Source organism: Anas acuta, chromosome 3 (assembly GCF_963932015.1).
Source record: "Anas acuta chromosome 3, bAnaAcu1.1, whole genome shotgun sequence".
NCBI classification, from domain to species: domain Eukaryota; kingdom Metazoa; phylum Chordata; class Aves; order Anseriformes; family Anatidae; genus Anas; species Anas acuta.
In genome coordinates, this window is record NC_088981.1 from 56,087,701 (window position 1) to 56,108,796 (window position 21,096).

Consider the following 21,096-nt stretch of genomic DNA (forward strand, 5'->3'; position numbering starts at 1 on the left):
TGGAATCAATTTGGTGCACTTCCCTAGAGCTTAAACACTTTGCACTGATTTTTTAAAAAGATTTAGCATAAATGGGGAAGACAGTCCTTAGTGTAACTTCCTTATGCTAGGTAGAAAACAAAGAACACAAAACTAGTATTTTAGCCAAAGATTAATATGCGTACACTTACCTGTGCAATTTCTAAGGTCTGGTTGGCCCCAGTATGATGTATAATTCTGCAGACCCAAATAGCTAAAAAAGAAAAATGACAATGGCAACATTATGTAAATGTTTTGTAATTGTTTTGTAGGTGTCATTGTGGTACAATACTCTCTATTCACAAATTTCCTAGCAACACAGCCCCAGCTGAAATGAAATATGTATGCTAGACAGTGGAAATATGTGACTTGTTAAGTGACAGTGCTGAGAAGAAAAAAAAAACATACACATATAACAGTTCTTTTGGACAGATTCCCATCTGATTCCTATGCTGCCTATGCTGACTTGGTAAACTGACTGCATCATTCTGGTCTTCTATTTCAGAAAAGACCCAAGTGTTGAAACAAACTATTATGTCCCTATTGTGGCCTAATCAGATGTTATTTCTATATTTTTTCTTTGATATAAATAGCTTTGATCAGGTCAACAGCAAGTGGTAATAGCTCTCAGAAGAACATGAACAGGAGCTATGAGCAGATAGAAACTTATGCTACCTGTGAAAACCAGAGAAGGTCATCACCAGGTTCAGGTCCAAAGTGAGTGGCAGACATAAAGAGACAACATATTTTTTTCAGAATGCTTTTTCTATGAAACTTTACCGTAAAAAAATACCCAGATATAGCTCCAAAATTAAACATTTTTCCCTAGGTTTTCTTTTTGGACAATCACGCCACCTATGCCTATGGCAAAGGTAGGATGGAGAAAGGAAAAAAGTTATCCTTGATAACACATAAGAGAATAAAGATATTCCTTGGTTGATTACCTTTATTGTAATAGCATACTATCTACTCAGGGAAGCACAGGGCTAGAAGACACCATTGGTACAGCTTCCTTTTTTTCTTTTTTTTTTTTTTTTCTCAGAAAAAAACACACCATACCTGTGCTCCATATTGGCAAAAGCTAGTGGAGGCAGAGGCATGGAAAGCATATCACAGCGCAGAGCACAGTAGTTTTCTTTTTAAAAAGTGCTGCACACAGACTATCAATGGTATTTTTTATACCACAAATGAACAATAAAGATAAGCAACACTGGGGCAGCAAAGGCCAGAAGCCTTAATTTTTAATGTTTCTGAGGCTCTGACATAAAAACAGTTTGACCCCTACACTACTTACTTTACAGCAAACTTTGGTCAATCAGAATCTAGCAGTTCTTGTGTAAGATTAAGAAACTGAGGAAGTGAGTTAGTTAAATGTAATTGCTAGTTGCTTTCCTGTTTGGCACAAAACCTCAAAGCCGATTCATATCCATGTTGCCATATTGTTTGCAAAAAGTAAAAATTCTGGTCTTCTCAGAACATGTTCCAGATGTAATGTGGGTGGATGAGACTACTGTGTTGCATTTAATTGTGATCATCCTAAATACTGAAGAGATTAATTAATATTGCATCATTGCCATGTTCAAGGCACTCAAAGGAGATCAAAGTTGTATTGTTTTAGTAATATATCAAAGGAAGTAATAATATTCCCATTTTACAAATGGGAAGTGGAGATACAGCATTTAAATCATTTGTAGATGCTCACAAAGAAAGCTTACATTAGGAGAAAATTATCCTAAACCTAAACCTAAAGATGTTTTATCCTAAGCCTAAACATGTAGAAACCAATTGTTTGTAGATGTTCACAATGAAAGCTTACATTAGGAGAAAATTATCCTAAACTTTAAACCTTAAAAACACAAATCCAAATCTTTAAGTGTTAGACTAACACCACCTTCAGTTATGACCAACTACTAATAAAATTATTGTGTCAAATGATTTCTTTTTCTTTCTTGTATCTGGAAGAGAAGTTCTTGTTTAAACTAAATGCATGCCTCATCTACATAGAGTTTTGTTGAAAATTTCTTATACAAGTTAGACAGTAGTAGTGGAGTGGTAGCAGATGTTTGATTTTGGCAACATAAACATCATGACTTGAAGAAGGCAGCTCTGTAAGAAATTACTGCTTTTATAGTCACTTTGATCATATATTAATCATGACTCTCAATATACCCTACAGAAGTGGTAGATGAGTTTTATTTTTTATTTTTATTTTTTTTTTCCACTAATAACGTACATGTCCTTACTGTACACACATGATCCCTCACAACATGAAAATCCTTCTCCTGAAATATGATATCAGTTAGTGGCATCCATTACAGAGAATGTAGTTTAACATAACCAGGAAGCTGCAGCTGAAGCTCTCAGTTTCTGTGGTGTTTGACCACCTACCAGGTTCTTGATGCAATCTGAACTGAGCTCCCATGGCAAAATGTAAAGTTAGTCACAGTTGGTCTAGTATCTGGCCAAAAATAGTTTGGAGGGTTTTCTTCAGCTAAACATTTTTCTGTAAAATAAAAATATATCTGGGTTAATTACAAATTTCCTCATATGACATCTTTCATTTCTTGTTCTCAGCTGTTCTGCAGCACACACGTCTTCAAATGAAATGCTTTGACGTTATCTATAAAGTGGTGGTAAGGGAAGGGTTCACAACTGGGGACAAAATATACTGCTGCTGCTGACGGAAAAGCCCAGAATGAGCATGCTGCATCCACTTTCATTCCGCCAGCCTCACCCTCCTCCCTCCCAAAGGAAGGGCAATCTCTGACTGGAAAATGAATGGGAAAAGATGGGTGATACACAAGAGCTAGAAGGAAATTTATAAATTTTCATTAAGGACAGCAGTTGGCAGAAGCACAAACAAAAAGGGTTGAGGAGTGGGCATGAGGGGCCTTGGAGGTCCAGAATATCTCTGGCTGTATATCACACTTCTTTATCACCAAACTACCAAAGCAACTGGCAGAAGTTGTCCCAACCAGATGGCAAAACACTGACTGAAGCAATCTGGACAAAGAGTAAATCTATATTTGTTTCAAAATAAGATATCTTGAGGATGGTTCTCTGAGATGAGTGGTTCAATGAGGCTTAAAGGGACAAAATCCAAATCTGATATAGCCATACTATTTGGAAATACATTATTATTTTGATACAGAATATACTTATTTTTGGACAAGCAAATGAAATCTGTTGTGTAACAAAGCTGAAAACTACTTACCCACTGGATCAACTTCCACGGTCTGAAGTTTATATTCCCCTGGTATGGAATTATTATTACTTATGAGCTTCTGTCGGATCTCTTCTTCTTCTAAGTTAATGTTGTTGGTAGAATTATAAACCAGAAGAGCCAAAACCTCAAAACTGCAGGGAAAATTGTCCAAATGTTTGAGTCAGAACAGAAGAGCCCAAAGGTGGGGAATTAAAAATATCTGACAGACTCTGGTTTTCTCAGTATGTAACAGTGTCACCAAGACAATGTTGTTCATTATCTGTAAATCATTATTTTTGTATGTTCAGGGACACAAACAGAATTTATGGCTGGGAAATGCAATCCTCCAGTTACCATTAAAGAAGCAGCTCATCAAAAGAGCTAAGAAATATTTTCAGAAGATTTAGATTACTGTAAAATTTATTAAAAGATGAAAGCAAAACATATTCTTAATTGTGAGTGTTCAATGCCCAGTTATAAATGGCTCCAAATTAAATTAAAACAATTTAGGTTGCTTAGGAACTTAAAAGCTGATTCTTCCCAGTTCAGAAAACTTGTCAGGATGGGACAAGTCATCCTCTGGAGGGACTATCTCTCTAATGTCTACAGAAGAAGGCTAGAAGACTAATAAAGAACAGATGCTTAATATTTAGATGCCCAAATTTTGATGGCATGAGAAACACCCTAACACACTTCTGAAACTTTTAGTTCTAATTAGAAAAGTCTAGTTACTCAGATGACTAATTCAAGGTTGAGCAGTAATAGTTGTTTTGTACTGTAGCCCACTGCTACTTTCTTGGGCATAAGAAGTGGTTCAAAGTGCCCAAGTCTCTTTCCTGTGAGAGAAATAAAACAGTCTCCACCCTTGTCCAAAAACATAGTTTCTCTGGAAGGGAAATAATGAACAAGAAAAGCAGTTCTAACAGGACACAGGAAAGAAGCTGAGAGTGGAAGGCTGAAAAATTTCCTCTGGGGACACAGAAAACACATGTTGGAGAACAGAATATGTTGGTACCCAAGAGGATTGCTTGGCTCTGTCTAGTAGGAGGTGACGCCACTGAAGCATGGAACATTGGATCTCCACGGGAGCAAAAATGTGGAAAAAAGGAAAAAGTAAGCCTTCTTCAGGCTGTCTTCATCTTAGCCTGTGGATGCCCAGCAGCCTGAATGAAGACAGACCTTCCTGGTGTACGAGCAGTTCCTGGCAGCTTGGGAAGTGTCAGTACTGCCAGCACACATGCAGTGAGCAGGGCACACACCAAACAAAGCTGCTTTCACTGGGGACCCCCCATTGCAAGGAAGCAGCAGTGAGCAAAAGGGTCTGGTGGCCTGCTTGAAGAAGGATAGGAAACAAAATCTTCAGGGGTGCTGTATGGGCATGGACTGGTAGGGATTTCAGGAGCCCCCTCCTATGGAGACTGGTGCTTCATTTCTGAAAATCGTCCAGAGAGCCACCCCCAAGATTTGCATTTTCTGGAGGTGCCTAGTGTGGTGCAGTATAAAACTACAGCTTTTCATACAGATGTTGCTGTTAGATGATGGATTAAACCCTCTTGCTGTCAGAGACAGTGTTGAAAAGTACATACCTCCAACCAGTAATTCTGAAGTATTCTTACTAGTGAAACAGCATTAAAAGAACTGATATTAGAAAACAAGCTCCCAGTCTAGGGAAAAACAAAAGCAACAACAAAAAAACAAGCTTCATAAAGCCTTCATAAATCATGAATGTGAACTAAATACTCCACACATTTCACTGTTGCAGATGTGACCCCTAAGTAAAGAAATGTACATGTCATTGTTTGGCAGTTTTGTTTTCTTTTGAGCATCAGTACCCTTTCCTTCTTTCTTGTCATATCTGTTTGATTTTTAACTTGTTGCTGAAGGAGAAGATAAAAATGTGACTATGAGTTACCTGCTGTCTTGGCTTTTTTACCTAGAGATGTATTTTAGCAGGGAAATTCCAGCTATCCCTGGCCAGGTTGCTTCTGACCTGCTCTCAGATACATGAAGTTCCTTCTAACATTCCTTTGGTCTCAGTGGAGTAGTTAACACACAGCAATAACAACAGCAGGGTGGATGTGCATTAGCAGGCTCTTGCTGTATACCTCAGATATATTACGAGGCTCCAGTTTATTATAACATTTATTTTTAGCAGAAGTATGGAAATTGCCTAGAGATTTGCCAGCACTTTCAGCCCTCCAGTACTTTAGCCCCAGAGTCTCCTGGCACTTAATCATCTTTCCTAAAAGATTCTGGCTTCAATCATGTATTCCCTTTACTTCAGAAGAGGAAAACTTAATATACTGATGCCACTCCCTACCTCAGCACTTTGGCTGCAAAGCAGAAGTCATAAGTGAGCAGTCACTGCTACTACGATGCTGCTTATTGCAGTACTCACAGCAAACTAAAATGATATTTAGTACCCGTAACTGCTCAGAGGGAGAAAGGCAACAAAACAGAAGGGATAATGATAGATGTGGTAGGACTGGTTACCTTTATCTTGAACAATTATAGGGATAATGATAGATGAGATAGGACTGGTTACAGTTATCTCGAACAATTACGGGGAAAAGCATTGATTATGAAGAACTCATAAAAATAATCTGTTAAACCATTCTGTTATTTTTTGTTGTTGTTTGTTATTGGTTTTTGTTGTTGTTTTTTGTTTGTTTGTTTGTTTTTTTGAGAAACTTGTAGAGCACAAGTCAAGTATACCATGTAATAAAAACCTGTTCCATCTTATGACGAAAACAATTTCTATAAACTTTTCAGAATGACTCATGCTAGCTTCCCAAAGTAAATAAATACCTTTTAACTTGACAGCTGATGCAATATGGAGCTGAGCACTTCCTTCCACTTTTGTCACACTCAGATCCCCAAAAGAAAACATTTTAATGGTGAAGAACAAAATCCTCAATTTGTGAAACAAGCCCACGCTTAAATAAATGGTAATATAGGCAATAGTGGCATGCTGTGCTTCTTCCATGGGATTTTATATAGCCAACCATACATCCCATGTTATGTGCCATATGAAAGCAGATGGATTCTCACAGCAGCAATCAATTACAAATTACATCACCCACAGTAACTTGTACTGCCAGTATTGCTGCTGTCAATACAAAAAAAAAAAAAAAAAAAAAAGGACTGCTGTGTGGGTAAACAAAATGGGCTACTCATTTATGCCTCTCTTCTCTTTTAGTGAAATGGTGACAGCTGGAGCAAGGAAAGCCAGGAAGACCAGTGTCTGTCTCGCTTTGCCTTGGCCCACTGAGCTACGCTGGCTTGGAGAGAGGAGGCTGCTGTTGCTGAACCCAGACCGGGGGCACGGGGGATGGTGGGGATGCCTGCACTGCCGTGGCGCCTGCCACAAAGGCAGCTTTCTTCTCGGGCAGTGTGACTCAGAGCTATTCCAGGACAGTGTGCCTACACATGGGTTGTGCTCTTGCTGCTACACAGTGCAAGGAGCTTGGAGAAAGGATTAGCAATGAACCAGGCGAGCTGCACAGCACAGACTCATACCTGCAGATACCTGGCTGATAATTAGCAGTGCATGTTTCTGCTCTTATTTTGGTTGTGCTAGATGAGCTGAACTAATTGTGGTGGTCAAATTGTTCAAGCAAATCACTACTAATTTGTTTCATTGTTAATGTTATTTGATTTAAAGTACAAAAAATAATTTTTAAAATACCTAAATTCTCAGGGACTCTGAATTAAAGTGGAAATTTGCCTAATGACACAGGCATATTTAAAAAAAAAAAAAAGTTGGTATTATATTCTTTACAAATCTTGCTGTTATTTTGGCTTTGAAGATAAGAAGAGATCACAGAATCACAGAATTTCTAGGTTGGAAGAGACCTCAAGATCATTGAGTCCAACCTCTGACCTAACACTAATAGTCCTCCACTAAACCATATCCCTAAGTTCTACATCTAAACGTCTTTTAAAGACCTCCAGGGATGGGTGGGTATAATTCAAGATCATCAGCACAGGTAGGCCTACACAGCTGGTTACTTGTAAACACTACTTACTTCTGAACATTAACTGGACAGCCAGAAAAACAGCTGACTCTTGCATAAGTTACTCAGTGAGGATGTAAAATAAGCATCAGAGATGTTAGATAATATGCAGAATGACACAGAAAGAAATATGAAAAGTCTGCTACTGAAATCCATAATGGAATCTGGAAAAGCATTCCTGTCAGGAATATTGGGCTCATTTCTGGCAACAAAATAACCTACAGCACAAATATAGAAAAGTTAAAAGCATTCTGCAAAAGCATCTATGTTGTGGATAATTTTTTGACATGATACCATTTTCAGAATAGAGAGTGAAAAAAAATACTGGGCATAAGAGACACTTTCAAAACAATGCCAAGGATGAAGATGTTTGTTTCTCAGAAGAAGCTGATGCTATAGAAAAGATACACAATCTGAGGACAGAAAAATCTTAGAACAGAAAACAAAAAATTACAGCTATTTTGGGGACTATTAAGAATAAAGGTATCTTAAGTTTTCCTTTTAACGGCAGAACACTGCTGCAAGCAGCATGATCACAGGAGTCTCTGCTCCTGTCCCTGTGACTCTGGGCCACGCTTCTCCTTGAAGAACTGGTACAGGAATACTAACAACCACAGCTTTTCAACAGAAGGCATTTAAAATATGTCAAGATTTGGTATGAAGACTGTTCTTTATAAGGGAATGTAGCAGGAAGGCAAAGAGAAGGCTAGAATAGAACCCCTCATGGTTCAACAGCTGGTCATGGCAGAAGAAATTTTTTGGTTATGTTCCAAAATAACAAAGGAAATCCCTTTCCCCCCCCAGAAAACGTCAATCCATTACTTTCTTAAAAATGGCATCTGACAATGTCAGTCCAATACTAAACCCAGTTAAAGTCAGTGGAAACTGAATCAAGATAAGGCAGCTTCAGCAGAATTCTAAGGAGAAATCATTCTTCAGTCACTCAGGTTGAATTCCAGAACTCTTCTGTCTATGACAAAGGCTTTCTTTACATGTCACTGATACAAGATGCCAGCAGGGAGCTGTGGAGAAAGCTGTTCGTTCAGTTGAAAGGCCTGTTCAGTTGGTAACACTGAAGTTAAAATCAGGGGTAGAAGAGGTGGGCCAGTTCCAAGTTGTTCCTAAAACCTCACCAGTAGAAACCAAGAGGACTTTTAAAAATAGGAATAGGAATCACAGATGTTTTCATTTATAATAACAGTAGCATTATTCTGTCATAATGAATAATATGAAGTGGTTACAAAAAATGCTAAAGCCTAACACTTTGTCCATTTAACTTTACTCAATAAAAAGACTTCAGACCAGAACAGCAAATGCTGCTCTGATGTTGCTAACTCTTGTCTAAAACTATTACACAATCTAATTAGCTTAAGTTTTATCCAAGTGCATTGAACTTTCCATTAAGCAACATGGCAGCTGAGAACACAGCATGCAGGAGCCTGAATCTGCCTTACTGACCCTTTTTCCAAAACTCCCACGGACTTCAAAAAGCAGGACTATGTGTACCTCAGATTTCCTGCTTTCCTCTTTATTTTCATTTCTAAGAGAATAGATTTCTTTTTAAGTTTAGTGAGTGGTCTTTAAACTGATTGCTAACACTGTGATTTTTAATTTGGATGAATTGTTTTACAATAGTAACATTAGTGTTTTTCACATAAAGGAAACAGCTAAACATGGGAAATCATGGCCAAAAATATGACAATTGAATAGTGGAAGCTACTGAAAACATAAACTTATTTGTATATTAAGAGGAGTAAAGATTATAAATGAAATGGGACTTGAGTTCTCAAAACTGTTTGCAAAATAAAAGAAGGAGAAGCAGGGGAGCTGAGCTGCTTAATAAAGACCAATTCTTCTACTGAGGCAGCCCAATTATTAGTCATCTGACAACACCCAAGATCAGTAGGACCCTTCTGAGAAAAGCAGCAGCAGTCGCAGAAGGATATGACAGACAGCACTGCAGTGTCATAAAAGTGTCAATTAATGAAATAAACAAACACATTTATTATTTATCTACATAAAAATCACGAATTGGTGTCACTTTCAAAGGTTTGTGCTAAATCATGGGGGACAAACAAACAGGAACGCACATATCCTACTCAGAGCTACTTTCTGCTTTATATTGAAGAGGTGCTCTCTCATTAAGAGACAGAAACAGCATGACCAGAGGAAGAAAATAAACACAAACACAAATTAAAGTATAGCTGTGACAAAATTCTGTCTATTAATATAGTTAATGATCTACCAAAATATTAACTTGAGACACTGATGTCACCCAGAGATCTTATGGTGTTAAAGATGATGATAATAGTGTGCACTTTTGGACTTGGCACAGTCTCTCATCACCAGGTACATTAATGCATACTAAGCACACGGTACTTTGGATTTCTGCAGTGCATAACTCAGCAATGAAAGAATAACAATCTGTTTCCATATTATTATTTTGTTTTGGTCTTCTCTAGAATGCAGTACAATTTAAAATTTCATTTGGAAAAAAACTATTTTTACCATGAAAAAAAAAAAATCTTCCTACCTCCCACTTTCAGCTTCTATTTCTCCTCTGAATCATTCTCTCTAATGACTTCCTCTTTCACTAGGTGTGGTTACTGATAACAGAATTTCCTTGACAAGACAGCAGTGTAGCAAATAAGGGTTGAAGCTGAGTAAAATTGAAAGAAAACTTGGGAAAAATTTTGTGGAGTTGTTTTCTTAAACTGTTGTATTGAATGCTAATCCAAAAGGTAAGGTAAAAAGATGAGATCTGAACGACAAGAATTTGAATTAATGTAAAGAGAGGGAAAATTTCTCTAAGAGCTATTTAAAGAATTGTGCTACTACCCTAGAAAGATGAAGACTATGATCTTGTGCAAAATTCAGAGAAGATGAGAGAGAAGGTTTAGTGAGTTAATCTAATATGATTACTGCTGTAAATTATAAAAAATAAGTTAAGGCTATGATGCTTAGGGGTTATGTTTGAAGTTTTGACTGTGGAGTGAAATTCTGTTCAGATGAATATGATGAAAAATGGTCTAAGATATGAAGGGAAAAATGAACGGAAATAGTGGAGTGTCTAAAACTGTGAGATTTATTCTTGACTATCCATAACAGAGAAATAAGAAAAACATTGCACAACTATTCATGGAAATAATTTATAGGAATATTTAATAAAAACTGTTTGAAACCACACTGTAAGCAAGTTATATGAAAGAACTCAGCCATCGCATTTCAGTGGATCATCTGACTAGTAAGAAAGAAACATTATGTCCATTAGGTATTAAAAACTTCCAACTTGCAGTCGGCTAACTTTTTATTCCCCAAAATGTTGCTTTGTCATGTTGTAGGATTTCCTTAGGATCTTACCCAGGACAAACCCAAGAAAGTGGAAAACTTAACAAAGCATCATGAAAGCAATGATCTGGTGGAAGTAGAAGAAAAGAGTTCACTTGAACTGAATTACTAGTTTGGGCAGAATCTTAACTTTTCTACTTTTCTTTCTCTTGTTCTCTCTCTCTCTCTCTTTTTTATTTTTATTTTATTTTCCAATAAAATATGCACAGCACAATGACCATGATTATTTGTAGAACAGTACTATCTTATGTGGCATGATTAGTATTTATACTAAATTATTCAGAATGATGACAGAGCACTATCTGGCCTTGACACAAATTGCAGTAGAGCCCATGAGAAGACTAGTATTTGACTTTCTCATTAGCCCAGGCCTTCTCTGAAAAAAAATTAAGACCTATTAAGAACACATAACTCCTTTGCCTCTGAAACTACATATGGTGAATGATATAGTAGAATGTGATTATTGTTATGTTACATATATACAACAGACATGGTCAGATATGGAACTGACATACTTTGTGTGTTTTAATGTGCTACATATTTCTCTCTTCACCACCTTTTTTAATACACCAGGAAGAAGAAACAAAATGCACAGGATGGAGTGACAGAAGTGTGACATAAGAGGAGTGCACATGTGCAGTCTGGGGGAGATCAGATGCTGACAAGCTGGGCTGCTAGTCTTGTAAAAGACTCAGAAATAAGAACGGGAAAAAAATTCCATTCCCCAGCAGCCTTGGATTGTTAGTAAGACCTAAAGCATGGTATGAACTTCAAAGGTTTTGCTGGCGTAACTGTATCATTTGGTAATATGAAAAAAAAATATCACAGCCACATTACTACACCCTACTGTAAATGTAGCTCAAGCAGCAAAATAGCCCTTTTATAGACTGGGTTTACACTATACCAGCTAAATGTTTTTTCGCCAATAAAAGCTGTCTTTCTGGTTTCAGTATGTGGGAAGGAGACAGTACCATTCACAAATCCTTTAATGTTTAGGTAAACTCTGTAGAAAACTGGAAGAATTGGTTACTTCCTCATGGTAAACTGGGAATCCTAGTCTATCTATGAAATTAAAAAGCTCAACTGGCAAATCTCAAGAGTGAGCAGTTAAGTCCTTGCCTGCAGGACTTTTGCCTACACTGCAAACAGATATGTCCTATACCCACTTGTTCCCCCTCCCTCACAAGACTAATTATGTTTTGGTTTCCTCTCTTTAATTTGGTGCTAAGAGTCACTCCCTGCCCATCTGTCCCTGAGTAGCCTGCTGCTTTCAAAGAAATCCCCTGAGGCTCAATTTTCAGGGGGTGTGACCCATCTTTCTCTGGCTGCCTTTGAGACTGTCCCGATGCTGGTGCCTCCAAGCCCAGCAGAAGTCAGGAAATGAGAGCATATGGTAAATAGTTTAACTCACACTAGTTTGGCTTTCAATTCTAGCATGATTTTTCAGTGTTTTGCATCTAGTAAGATGTCTATTAGCTCAAAAGGCTCTGGTTCAAGAGAATAAATGCAGTGTCAGTGTACCAGAACCTGCTGCTGAAGAAAGCTGAATGTGACATAACACACACAAGTATATTCAGTTTTGTGGCAGATGAAACCTGAGCTCTGAAAAATGATCTGTTAAGGTTCAAAGAAGCTCAGTAGGTTTAAACCAAAACAAACATGATAACCAGTATGAGGCTTGTGAGCACACCCAGAGCACTCAACTTCCCATCAGTCATATACTTAGACTAGCAACATATAATAATAGGCAATAAAACTATACCACTTGTAATACCAGCTGTTGACTCTATCAATAAAAATTCTTTAAAGATGTTACCTTTTGTTACCGATGCTTCTTTTTTCTCTTACTCCCTCTTTTACGGAGCCAGGTTGGATGCTATCAAGGACATAAACATTAATTAGGGTCGGTTAATTTGCAGAAAGAAATGTGGTATAAACATCCTCCTCCTTCATTTACCTGATATTGACCACATACACAGTGTAATTCCAGTTCTGGAAAGTATGGTTTAGCTGAAAAACAGGAAAACATTGATCACAGGAGTGGTATGATGTTAATAGGGGCTCTTTGTTGTTTAAAACAGTTAGAATTTCACCTCTCTTTCCCTTGAGAAATTCCCTTTGATTTTTCAAAGCAAAGTGAACATGCTCCCATCACAGCGAGGTGATTGTTATATTGGATGTACAATTGGTAGTGAAAGATTTATTAGGTGTGTTGATTTATTAGTTGTTTTTTTTTTTTTTTTTTTTTTTGAGACAAGGATATCTCTAAATCTCTGCAAGGTCATTACAGTGAATAGGTGAGTGCACAGGATGTGGAACTTTTCCTTTTCTTCCTCTACATCTTAAATTGTCATTAAAAAAATAGATTAGAAAACAAATCCTGACAAGAATTCAGGGTCAATTTTCACCTAAAAGTCTACATCCTTTGATGACCTTTATTTCAGACTTTTCTTCTTATTTGGAGTTGGCAATGACTGCTCAGACTTCCCCTCTGGAGAAACTGTGGCATGCTCTGCCAGGGCCAAATGACACCTTTTGAGAATCTTTGGCTCTCACATCTACATACTTCACCTGGATACTGCTGCTAAGAGCTGTTGTAAATGACTGCCTTTCTGGTTCGTAGGAAACTTATGGATGGCTTCTCTTTCTTAGCTGGAAGGCTGTAGGTTTATTATAGACAAATAATGAATAAATGCCATATGTTTTTGACATCACATTTTCATGTGAGTAGTTGGTAGAAAGACAACTTGCAGACTTGTGAGTGCCATTATGTGAATTGTCAAAACAGAACAGAGAATATCTCTATTCATATGGAAGAAATTCTCAGGGGCAGGCACTTCAACAGTCCTCTAGAGGGCCAAGGAAGGAGCTTACATCTACTAAAATGGACTGAAAAACTATGGCTACTAGAAACTGCAATGACTGACCTATAGGAGAAGATTTCTAAAGCAGAAGATATTGAGCTAAATCAGAAAAGTGTATTGCCTCACACAAATGAACATGGCCTGTTTATTGTTATATCTATCACAGTATAACTTCAAAACCACATTAGTATTTGGGGATAAAATTTTGCTCTGTGTAGTAATGTAGGAACTTAGGCATATATGTCATTCAGTGGACAATTCCAATTTCCCCCTACTTTCCAAAATCTCAGCTAGTATCTACAATTCTTAAGATGCCTGGCTGGTATAGTAGAGACATTTCAAACCTCAAAATTTTCAAAAAAACATAGTGACTAAATGCCCAAATCAGACCCTAATTAATAACTCCACAAAGTAAGAAAGAAAACTTAACTTACCCATGTTGCAACCATATCATGCACTTTTGATTCCGAGTTGGAGTTCAAACAAAAGACAGTTATAGATATCCTGTAGAATAATCCACCTGTCCATTAAAAACAGCATAATCATTTTAGAAAGCTGAGAAAAATTACATTTTTAATAATGTGAGACTTTAATTCCATGATGAATCTAAAGACTGGGCTGAACCCTAGATGCACAGACACCTCAAGTTCTTGATATTATGTGAGTCTGGAGTGAACAAGCCCTGCAGGCTTGGATCCATTCTCACTAGTCCTATCAACAAGAATTCCCTCCCTCTCCATATTTTTAGGGACACTTGAAATGTGACATGGAAATTCAGAGATAAGACATTTAAGTAGTATTCTGCATATACCTTTAGTGGAGTACGTAAAAACAAGATCATGAAAGTGTCATGAATTTAAAACAATCAAAATTACTGAAGTCTGAAACACGGATAAATCACAGGCACTGTCATATTGATATAATCCAGAAACAACCATTGTAGATTTGACTTAAAACTTTGTGAGAGCAGATAAAGCTCATAAATTAAAAGTCACAAGATCACTGAGAACAGAATTATGAGGGAGAAGCCCTATCCAGTTTATGTTTTCACAGCCTATCCTTTGCTCTCAGGTCTGGGATAGTAAAAAATAAATAAAAAATAAACTGTTAGCTTTATAAAACTGGCAGCTGAACAAACCATCTTTCAATCTCAAAATGTGTAACACTTGGCATGGAGAAATTTTGTATTAAGTAAAATTGTTTTGAAATAGGACTAGGCAAATATAAATTCTCTTTAAGCTCATGAGCTGGTAGACAACATTTTTGTCACAAGATTTCACATCTAATAAATACCAAATCTCATAGTTATGCTCTCTGTTAACCACTTTCACCTTTCATAGAGTAAAATTTTTTCATTACATTACTAAAAATTCTGTCCACTTTTGATGGAGAAAATATTCCAAGATGCATGTGGGGGTGTAAGAACTTCTGCATCAATTCGGTCACATGTATGCACACATGTGGTATCATTTGTTTCAGTGCTGTTACCAAATGTAGTTGTGGATCTTGACCACAGAACACATGCATTTACATAAACCTTATGTAACTATTACAGAGACACTACATTGAACAGAACAAGACATTAAAACAATTATACAGAAATCTCTTTTTGTCTCTTGACTGGAAAGAAATTGCTCTTTCTAAGTTTAGATCAAAACAAAACAAAACAAATATCCAAACCTTTTATTCTAGTTTTATACATGTGGAGCAAATTTAATCATTTTACAACTTTGTAGATAAGCATTTTACAAGAGCTTAAAATAAAATTATCTGAGGAATCTTAGTATTTTCTGATTTAATTGAGCATATTGGTTACTATCCTATTCACAAGCTGGCTTGGGTATTTTTTCTCTTCATTATGGGACTAATCATAGTCTCACTGAGATAAGTATTAAAAATATTTTTCAATAAAGTAGTAAATAATAAGTTTCTTGCAGGAAGATGCTTTACCCGTTACCTTCTTCAGTAAGCTGTGATTAAATTTTAAATATGGGTAGTATGAATTTGATTTTTGATTGATCGTCTTTTTCCCCTCCCTTAAAACAGCAAACACGCATATTTGTTGTGCAGTTTAATATAAAAATACCATTTGTTTTTTATTATTGCTATTATAGTTTCAATTATTTTTTTTTCTTAATATTTTTTTTTTTTAAAGCATAAAAATTAAGTCTTGACTTTTGAAGTAGAGAAATGGACTTTGGGCAAATTGAAAACACAATTAAGATGGAGATTTATATGTATATATTCCTTATATACATATATTCAATTTTATATGTATAATGTACTCTTATATGTGCTGCATAGATACACATATGTAGAAATTGTGCATTATATATATTCTCATAAATTCATATATGCTCATATATATAATTATAGTTTCGTTTATATAATTATATATGTGGAAAAAATCACCTTAGTGTAGAAATATGCAAAATACGTTTAAAATCAAACTTAGAATCTACAAAGAATAGTCAATAGCTTTAAGATCTCCACCAGATGGTGACCCAAAGCATGTTTTAATGAGGAAAAAAAAAGAACAAGAGCAAAGAACTAATCTACATTTTGAAACACTCTCAGGAGACTGCAGTCACAGATAGTGAAAACTAAGAATTATTTCTTGCTACAATTAAACAGTGGAAATCCCATCTCAAAATGCTGAATGAAAAATAAATATTTTTTATGGGCAGAAAATTGATTAAAAGTAGCCAAAGATAATTTGAAAAAAAGAGGAAAAAAGAGGCTGGAAGAACAATTCTCCCCACACCCAAATATAAAAATATAATGATCAATGAAATATCATGATTATTCTTTTAATTTCTGTTAGCCAAATTATACAAGAGCTTATTATGTAAAATCTTTCATTTTGAAAAATAAGTCCTCAGAAATATATGAATACCATAAGTGAAAAACATTCATAAAATCTTAAATAATGAAATGTCTTAAAAATGCATAAAATACATAGCAACTCAATCTACTATTGTCACAGTCTCATGAGAGTTTTAGAGGACAGGAGATATTACATGTTAATGACGTGTTATCACTAAGATGTTACAAATTCCCTTCTACTGTAATTAAATTACTATTCTAAAACATCTTCATATTCTAAATGGATCTATATCTAAAGAATAAAATTTAGCTATTTCTATGTTTAGTCTATCAGCAGAACAACTAATAGATAAGATGAGCTATTTTTTCTTTTTTTTCTACATCTAACTTAACATACTGTAGTTGACCTCAGGTCGACATAGACAGCCCAGTTCAGTGGAGTTTAAACAAGATAATAAGACTGTGGGATTGCCAGTAAGTTGTTTCGGTGGTGGGTAAGAGGTGGTATTTTGGCTTTTCCCGGTTGAAAAGTTGGCCAAGGAATAAATATGTGCCAAACCCGATGATTGATGGTACATTACAGGAGAAACTGGCATTTGAGAATATATGTAAGAATGATGGATTACTGCTCCAGGTGTCATTAGAATATGCTTCAGGATGGTCTCTTTTTGCTGAATAATAATTCCACTATATGAAGAGGACAAAAGCATTGTATCATTCATCACTGCAGTTCTTGATAGTGCCAGAAGAGAAGAGAAATTTGCAAAGTGTCCATAATCAACATTTTCAAAATCCAAGACATGAGTACTACCAATATTCAGAGAAGACATTCTTCCTCTGTACGTGCTGAAGGATCCATATACTTCCCTTTCTAAATCCTGATCTGAAAGCCTTGATTTGTTAGTTGATGTCTGAACAGCAGAATTCCTTTTTTCTTTATTATCACCAGTGATTTCTTGTTCTACTGCCCACAGAGAGTATCCAATACCATCCCCTTGATTTTCAAGGAAGTTTTGTCCTAAGAAAGTTAGTTGACTTGGTGTTACTGGTGTTGTTGGTAAGCTTAACTCTGCTACATCCTGTCCAGGGATCAGGCTTGGAGAAATTGTATCAAGGTGGTTCTGAAAACTTTGTGGGAGCGGAGGTGTGGAGTAGCTGTTAAGAGGTACACTGAGTTTGAATTTTGATTCTGAATGAAAAGTGTGCCTCAATTCCAAAGACAGTGTTGTTGTAAGGAAGTCAGAACTTGCTGAATCATTGCTTTTTAAAAAAATAGCTGCATCCATTTGAACTTCACTTCTTGCATTATCAATAGTATTTGATACTTCATCACTCTTCAAAATGTTTTGAGACTGCAATGATCCATGTGTTCTTGTACTGTTTATGAAACTATTAACTGGTGTATTTACCAAGAAAGCAGTCTGGTTATCCCTTGAACATGAAGGGTGGGTTCCTGGATGTGTTGGAAGGACAGAAACAAGTTGCTGTCTATTATTTAGGATGGTCACGTTAGTTCTATCACTTTCTATGTCAGTGCCAACTTGCATGTTTAAACTATCAAAGACCACTATTTTTTTTGTAGAGTTTGCAAGTGCCTTGTCAAAGGGACTTATCTGTACAGAGTGTTGACTCAAAGGTGATTTGAGGGAAGAGAAAGGAAAAGCAAAGTAAAAGGCATCATTGGAAGATATGGTTAGGTTTGCAAAGTTTGTTTTTGACTGCATCTGTGATATTGTCTTCTCATTACTTTCTGAAATTCTCTTTGAAAGGCCCAGAACAAATAAACTAAATATCTGTCTTTCCAAAGTTGATGCATGGCTAGAGAAGTTAATTTCTTTGGCTCCATGATCTAATAATCTAATTGTAAAAGTTTCCTCAGAGATACTGTCAGGCTTAGTAGGTGAACTAATGGATGGCAATTTCTCTGTTGGGGAAGAAAGCAGTTTATTAAATGAGAGCCACTGATTTTCTGATGGCTCCCCAGAAAATGCTTGAGACACTTCTTTCAAGTGATAGGAAACAGTCCAGAAACTGGCTGTTAAAGAAGGGGATATGTCTACATATTTTGTCAGAAAATCCAAGTAACTTGGTTCCCATGAGTTGCCAACTCTGTTGATATTGTCTGTCTCTAATATGGAAAAATCTGAATCTTCATTTTGATTATTATTATGAAATGCATCTAAATTGCTCTCCAGTGCTGCATTTCTGAGGGTCTCACTTATCATTTTCTTTTGAAAATACACTGAATATTTTAAATAATGAGACCAGTAATCACTATTAGACATAAATATACTGTCACTGTCTGAATACATACCAGATTGTTGATAAAGAGGCAGTGTTGTTTCAACATGATTACATGCTGAGTTTGTCCTGCTTATTCCTACCAGAAGTGCTGACACTAGTTGTTTTCTACTGGATCCTGTGATTGAATTTGTCAGTTGTATGTTGGGCATAATTGCTGTATATGTTTTTTTCATGTTGTGAAAAAATGCTGTTGGGTTTGCATGTGGAACCTCCACAGAGTTTAAATTTGTAATACCTCCTGAGTAAGGTTCCTTAGTGTACATAGAATTTCTAAACTGAAATTCACTGCTTGCTGCTAACACGGAAACAGGTTTCCTATTAGTGTTGCCCTCTGTCATTTCTGGGTAAATATTGCGAGGTGAAAAATCTAGCAAGTCTATTCTACTTTTTTGGAATGACAGTTTCTCCCTTAAAGGTGATATAGATAAGCTAGCAAGAGAATTAAATCTCTCTTCTTGAAAGTCAGAGGTGATATGATGGTGAAAAACAGTCTCACTCCACCAACTCTCAGGCTCCAAAACATCATTTAGATGTATGAAATTGGACTTGCTATTGCTGGAAGATGGAATCCACAGGGCTTCTTTTCTGTGTTCATAAGCAGTGCTTCTGCTAACAGCAGAGTGGAATGGTGACTCTGAGTCAGCATAACCTAGCCCATTTGCCAGAGTCCATGTTGCCTCTGCAGTAAGACTTCTGTTTTGAAGAAAAGGAACTGCTGCATTCACAGAAGGATCTGTAACAGCACCTGCTGTATCATAAGTGCCATGAAATGAAATTCTAGAATCATTCAGAATATTTTCATGTTGTAACTGATGCATCACAGTGTTATCTAGGTTGATTTTTTCTGAAAAAACAGCCAAGGTACCATTGCTGGTCTCCTCATAGGCAGCTGATGTTGACACAGTTGGATGAAATACACCATACATGTTTTTTCTCTCCGGATTTTCATCTGCTGAGTTTTTACTGAAATGGAGAGGTCTTTGTTTTACTGGCCAAATAATAGGGGTAGAGATAATTCCTATGGTTTTGATCCCTTCTATCTTAGACTCTTGCTGCCTTTGTGGTCTTGAATGGGAGGAATCGGGTGAATTTCTCTTCATTCTGAAGATAACTGTAGCAGGAAGTCTGAATTCCTGCAGGTCTGTGTGTAGTAAGCCATATAGTTAACAGATTAAGGAAAATACATGCAACCTAACTGTCTGTTCTTGGCTGTCTTCTCTGGGTCTAAAAAATGACTTACCATCAGTGGAAGATTATGCCACTTAACTGGAAGTTTTTCTTGCTTCTACTATAAATGAATTTGGCCTACTTTTCTTAGTCTTCCTGCTTTCTCTTGGCAATTTCAAAGTAAAGAAAGATCTTAGTTGTCCATTTTTCATTTGCACTAACATTAACAGGTTGTTCAGTCCTACTGTATCTCCAAAAATCAAAGTTAACTGTTCATAGTGAACATGCAGTGAACGGCTCCACAAAAAGAAAAGGCACAATTTGGAAATAAGTTTCAAGATTTTCTTCTTTCTTCTGCTTAGATCCAAATAGGATGAATTCAGATAAATTCTTTCACATTGTCTGCTATACTGCCTGACTGCCAAATATACAAGAGGTGATTTGCCAAGAGAAAAAAGCACTCCAGGAATGTAAAATCCTACAGTAACAACCGATGCACTTGGAAAACAAAACCAAAAACACCAACACCACCCCAAAAGAACAACCAACCAACCAACCAACCAACCCAACAACTACTAATTTCCTTCTTGGGAGAACACAAAATCTTTGGTAAAAAGATCTTTTAGCCTCATATGAAAATTGCAGAACACTATTTCTGTAACGTTATTAATGTTTAAAAACTATCTTTAAAAATAATAATAAATATTTTAGTAGTTCCTCACAAAGTGATACTCAGTCTCCAGGAGACAGTGATATCAGATTTGAGATAACCTTAAAAGAAATCAAGGAAATCCCCTCCACCCCCCCTTTTTTTTTTTTCTGTGCTAATAATAGGCTCATTTACTACCTTATTTTTTCCCTTAATCTTTCTAAAGAAAAGTAAATGATATCTGATACTGTCAACATTTTCCCTAGTAGAGTCTGATCCAGCTCTTATTGAAGTCAGTGGAAAGATTCCTGTTGACTCAGTGGAAGTGGCTTTGCTCCATAGGAATGATTCCACTTGGCTTCCCTGTGTTACCAGTGAGGAACAGACAATCCCAGCATACCAGCACCCTTGCAGCAGGAGCGGTAGCTACACAACGCCTGATAATCTGCAGTGTTAAAACATTTCAAAAGCATGCTTCTTTTCAGTCCCTTTTTAAAAACACCTCTGCCTTCCCCTGTTCTTTGCATGGGTAAGTACAATGGGTGACACAAAGTTAGTCCCTTTCATATGGGAACCAGGTAAACATGATACAAATAAACACTGAGTTTGGTTCTGTTCTTATTTACACCGTTCTTGCAAGGGCAAGTCCAGTGAAGTTACTCGTGATTGATTTCATTGTAAATGAGATCAGAACTGAGG

General features: G+C 36.5%; 1 protein-coding gene across 8 annotated transcripts in view; it reads right to left on the reverse strand.

Moving 5' to 3' along the window:
• The window catches only part of ADGRG6 (adhesion G protein-coupled receptor G6), a 111,022-nt gene that overhangs the window by 31,221 nt on the left and 58,705 nt on the right, over positions 1–21,096 (reverse strand). For all 8 annotated transcript variants that reach the window (XM_068677239.1, XM_068677235.1, XM_068677240.1 and 5 more), the window contains 6 exons: positions 13,886–13,971; positions 12,545–12,597; positions 12,404–12,463; positions 3,233–3,375; positions 2,407–2,521; positions 171–232 (listed from right to left, as the gene is read on the reverse strand). In XM_068677239.1, the coding sequence (XP_068533340.1) occupies positions 171–232; positions 2,407–2,521; positions 3,233–3,375; positions 12,404–12,463; positions 12,545–12,597; positions 13,886–13,971 (519 nt within the window). The remainder of the gene's footprint in view (positions 1–170; positions 233–2,406; positions 2,522–3,232; positions 3,376–12,403; positions 12,464–12,544; positions 12,598–13,885; positions 13,972–21,096) is intronic.